Below are 4,066 nucleotides of genomic sequence, written 5' to 3' on the forward strand. Positions count from 1 at the left end.
GTTGATAATTCTCGATCGTTCTCACGCTGATAAACATTTTTTTTTTAAATGGCACTTCATATGAAAAAGGTTGCCGACCCCTGGACTAGAGCATCCACTTTTAAGTTTGTTATCTCAAGGATTGTCTTGTGTGACTTAAATAATAAAATAAAATAAATAAAATGTGACTATATTATTTCAGGAACAACTACTACATTTTGAGTTGGTGCTACCCTGATATAAAACAACATATACCGCTATTTAAGATTATGGCCATATCCCCCCCACTATCATGCAACTTGAAATTGGCAAGGACCAGGACAAATCATGTGTTTTAAAAGAAATTCAAAGTGGATTTGTTGTTTCTTAGCTCTGTTTTCCCAGAGCAGAGGGAGGATCTACTTCTCCTTTCTCTGTCATGTCCAATAAAAAGCTGTCCACCAGCTTTAATTTCCACTGGACTGAAGACTTGCATTTTTGACCAAAATCTTTTCTTTGCAACTTTGTTTTTGCCAGCAGCAAAGAAACAGCACATCCAGATCACTCTTTGTTTATACTGTGAGTTCTTTTTGGTTTTTCAACAAGATTATCATCATTGACATATTCTGAATCCCTGTACTATATGTTTATAGTAAATATTGTATACTTAGATTAAAAAGTAAATACATTTATAAATGTTATAACAAGATACCATTTGCAATACTTGGCAAGTTTATTTTTGTCTTAATTGTGAAGTGAATAACTTTTGCTTTAATAATCTTTGTATAAATGTATTTTAAATTATGAGGAAGTTTATTTCATATGAAGCCTGAAAACTTTGAAAATGATTTACTGTGTTTGAAAAGGATTTGAGTTCAGCATTCAGAAGATGAGGCTGTGTCTCCCATTCTGCGTCCTCTGTCTGATGGCTACCACTGGCTACAGTCAGATGGCAGATGTTCCTGTTCCCAAAGGTGAAAGAGGAAATCCTGGATATCCTGGTATCCCGGGTATGAAAGGTAAAAAAGGTTGGTGTCATTGACTATACCAACAACTGTTTCTAAACATTGTTTTCTGACCTGACTACAATCGGGATGTATTCCATTTCATGTTTTTTTAAAGAAATAAGAGGGAAATTAGTCCTACCATTGGATGTCAAGGAGTAGTCTGAAAAGGCAGTTTTCAGCATGCAGGGAAAGATAGACCATGACTTTGTGTCCTGACCAGAGATGGCACAAGTACACACATCCTTTACTTAAGTACAGATAATCATGTTTTAAAAAACTCTGGTAAAAGTAGAAGTACTGACTACACTTCTTTACTCAATTAAAAGTAAAGAAGTATGGGCTTCAAAATGTACTTCAGTAAAAAGTACCCATAACTCGCAGCTGTTTTAAAGAGTACCTGACCTCCCTTTATATTAATAGAACAATAATGTCATTGTTAGCTAATGAATGTTTCGATGCTGAACAACGGCAACATGACAACGTTTTCATTGGTCGATCTTCTTTAGAGAAGACCAGGAAATGATGGATACACAGATTGTGTTCAAATCAACAGGCACGCAATGACTCTAAATAATAATGATCACGCCACCAAACACACATTCAAACTAAAGTGACGAACCTGTTTTGAAAATGTAAGAAGTAGAAAGTACAGGTATTTGTGTTAAAAATGTAAGAAGTAAAAGTAAAAAGTCGCCAGACAAATAATTAGTGGAGTAAAGTACTGATATCAGAAAAATGTACTTGTACCAAAGTATTTGTACTCGACTACTTCCCACCTCTGCTCCCGACCCAGAGGCCTATCAAGGTGATTAATTCTGTCCACGGAAAACAGATGGACATATATGATCACCTGGGAAAACTGCTTCTTTGGTGGTTCACACTACAGTAGTTGTCTCCATGACCATATTATTCCACGATGACAAAAAAAAACAATTTGACAAAGTAACAAACAATACCGGCTGAACAGATGTTAACGGGAGTGCAACACTCCAAAATACACAGCTCAAAGCTAAATTGCAAGTGCTTTTTTTTTTATTATGTAAGAAATTAGAAACAAAATTAATCCTAGCAAGGGTTGTAAAGATAGACAGTTGCATGTCACCCTTCCTACACCAGGTCTTCCTTGTACACCATGACACCCGATGCTCTTTGTCAGCCAAGTTAGCTCAGAAGAGCACCTTAGATCATAATGTCAAATTTGTAAACATAACAAACCAACAGACATGCTGTGCTATTAAAACTTGTTCCACCTGAAAGATGAACCATTTCACTTCAGGTTGCAGCTGATTTTTAAATGTTTATGTCATCGATCTAACATTTTGTTTGTGTGGTGTCACTTGGGCTTTTTGATCTAGTTTAATTTATTTTTACCTGCTGTTCAGGGGATACAGGGATGTCTGGATTTCCTGGACCATCTGGAGTACCTGGACCACCTGGAGCACCTGGACCACGTGGATCACCTGGAGTACATGGACTACCTGGAGCACCTGAAGCCCCTGGGAGCGTTGGTATGTGTGAAAACTGTGATTTCTTTCTTTTTAAGAGAAAATGTAAGTATGTTTTAAAAGTAAACAATAACAGTTCAGCAGTAGTTCAATTTTTTTTGAAATATTTGTTTGTAAGAACTTGTTCGCTTTATGCACAAGGAAATGGACGTTAGATTTGGACACCTTTTTGTTTTACTCTCAGTTTAGGGCATTTAAAAGCTTGATCTTACTTTTCTCCGAATTAATACAGTATGTTAAAGAGAGATATATCCAAACCCAAGTCCAAATGGAAACTAGATGTCATGTGTCCGTTATGTTTGCCCCTTGGATTTTGACGTATATACAACTTTAAAAAGATTAAGATCTTTATTATAATTACAAAGGAAGGGTTAGGGCAGAAATAATTATTCATAAATGAGTTATCAAGTTTCACAAGTCATCATTATCTCAAATCAGATGTAAACTACACATTTTAACACAAAACCCCTTTAAATAAGCACAGATGTGAATCAATATAGTTTGAATTAAAGGTATGTATTCATAGTGCTTGTATTTAGTGCAATGGATTGTAAACTGGTTTGCATTATATTGTAAGGTGTACAGTATTGTAAAGGTAAAGGAAACAATACGACTTTCTTTTGTAGAGATTGCACATCATTTAGCACAAATGTAAAGCAACTTTGGTAACTGAGGTTATTCTTCTTTATCCCGAAAACGTTGGTTCCCTTATCGAGGACGGTGGCAAGTTAATGAAGAGCCATGCTAAGTTAGACTTGGGTAAGTTTCCTATTCAAGGACTACGATGTTGTGAGTGAGTGTGGATCATGATTATTACAGCTCTTATTTGCAAGGATTCACAGATGTTGTGTGTGTTAAGTTTGTACCATTACCTCAGTACATTCGAAGTATGTGGCCCTTCTTCTATGCAAGGGTGTTCGAGAAAGGAGCAATGAGCGAGAAATTGTGCTCTATTGGGTAACACTCATCTCATTAAGCTGAGGACAGAATAGTATTTTTTTATATTTGTAGTTCAGATTTTGTTTGGAATAGGCAAGGTAGAAAATAACAAATATTTCAAACGTGTTCTTCTTTAACATTGGATTTGGAACTTTAACTAAGTGAAATGCTGATAAAGAACAAGTTGACCATGGGTTTCACCTAGGCACGAGGGGAAATCAGTGCTACTGTAGTACGTGTCAGTGGCTAGATGATAAAACGATTTGGGCTTTATGCAAAACAAATGTCTTTACTTAGTGATTTAATCCTGATTTTCTGAGAGTTATTTTCCTCTCTTCAGCGATATCCTACGACTTTGTCCGGAAAGTTGGTCAGAAATACTTTGTGTCCTACAAGAAGAGAGACTCTTTCTCCAGCGCCGTTGAGTTCTGCTCACAACAAGGCTTGGAGCTGGCTTTGCCCCAGGACGAGGAGGAGAACAGCAAACTGACTCAGTTCTTTGGGGACATTCACAAAGAAGCCTGGATCAACGTCAACAATAACAAAGCAGAGGGGAATTTTCTGACTGATATGAAGAACCGACCTCTGACCTTTACCAAGTGGGGAGAAGGGCAGCCAGACAAATCAATCCAGGGTACCGGCTGCACCATGCTGTCA

At 36.9% G+C, this 4,066-nt stretch overlaps 1 protein-coding gene across 1 annotated transcript; it reads left to right on the forward strand.

The window, feature by feature from the left end:
- Positions 1-423: 423 nt before the first annotated feature.
- Positions 424-4,063, forward strand: LOC104959604 (pulmonary surfactant-associated protein D-like; the record flags this gene model as incomplete). Its single annotated transcript, XM_010787513.1, has 5 exons — positions 424-537; positions 825-977; positions 2,348-2,473; positions 3,164-3,229; positions 3,750-4,063. Coding segments are annotated over exons 2-5 (636 nt in total), but the record flags the coding sequence as incomplete, so codon positions are not given.
- Between the last annotated feature and the right edge of the window lie 3 nt (positions 4,064-4,066).

Source organism: Notothenia coriiceps, unplaced genomic scaffold, assembly GCF_000735185.1.
Source record: "Notothenia coriiceps isolate Sejong01 unplaced genomic scaffold, NC01 NC01_scaffold00030525, whole genome shotgun sequence".
Taxonomy (NCBI): Eukaryota; Metazoa; Chordata; class Actinopteri; order Perciformes; family Nototheniidae; genus Notothenia; species Notothenia coriiceps.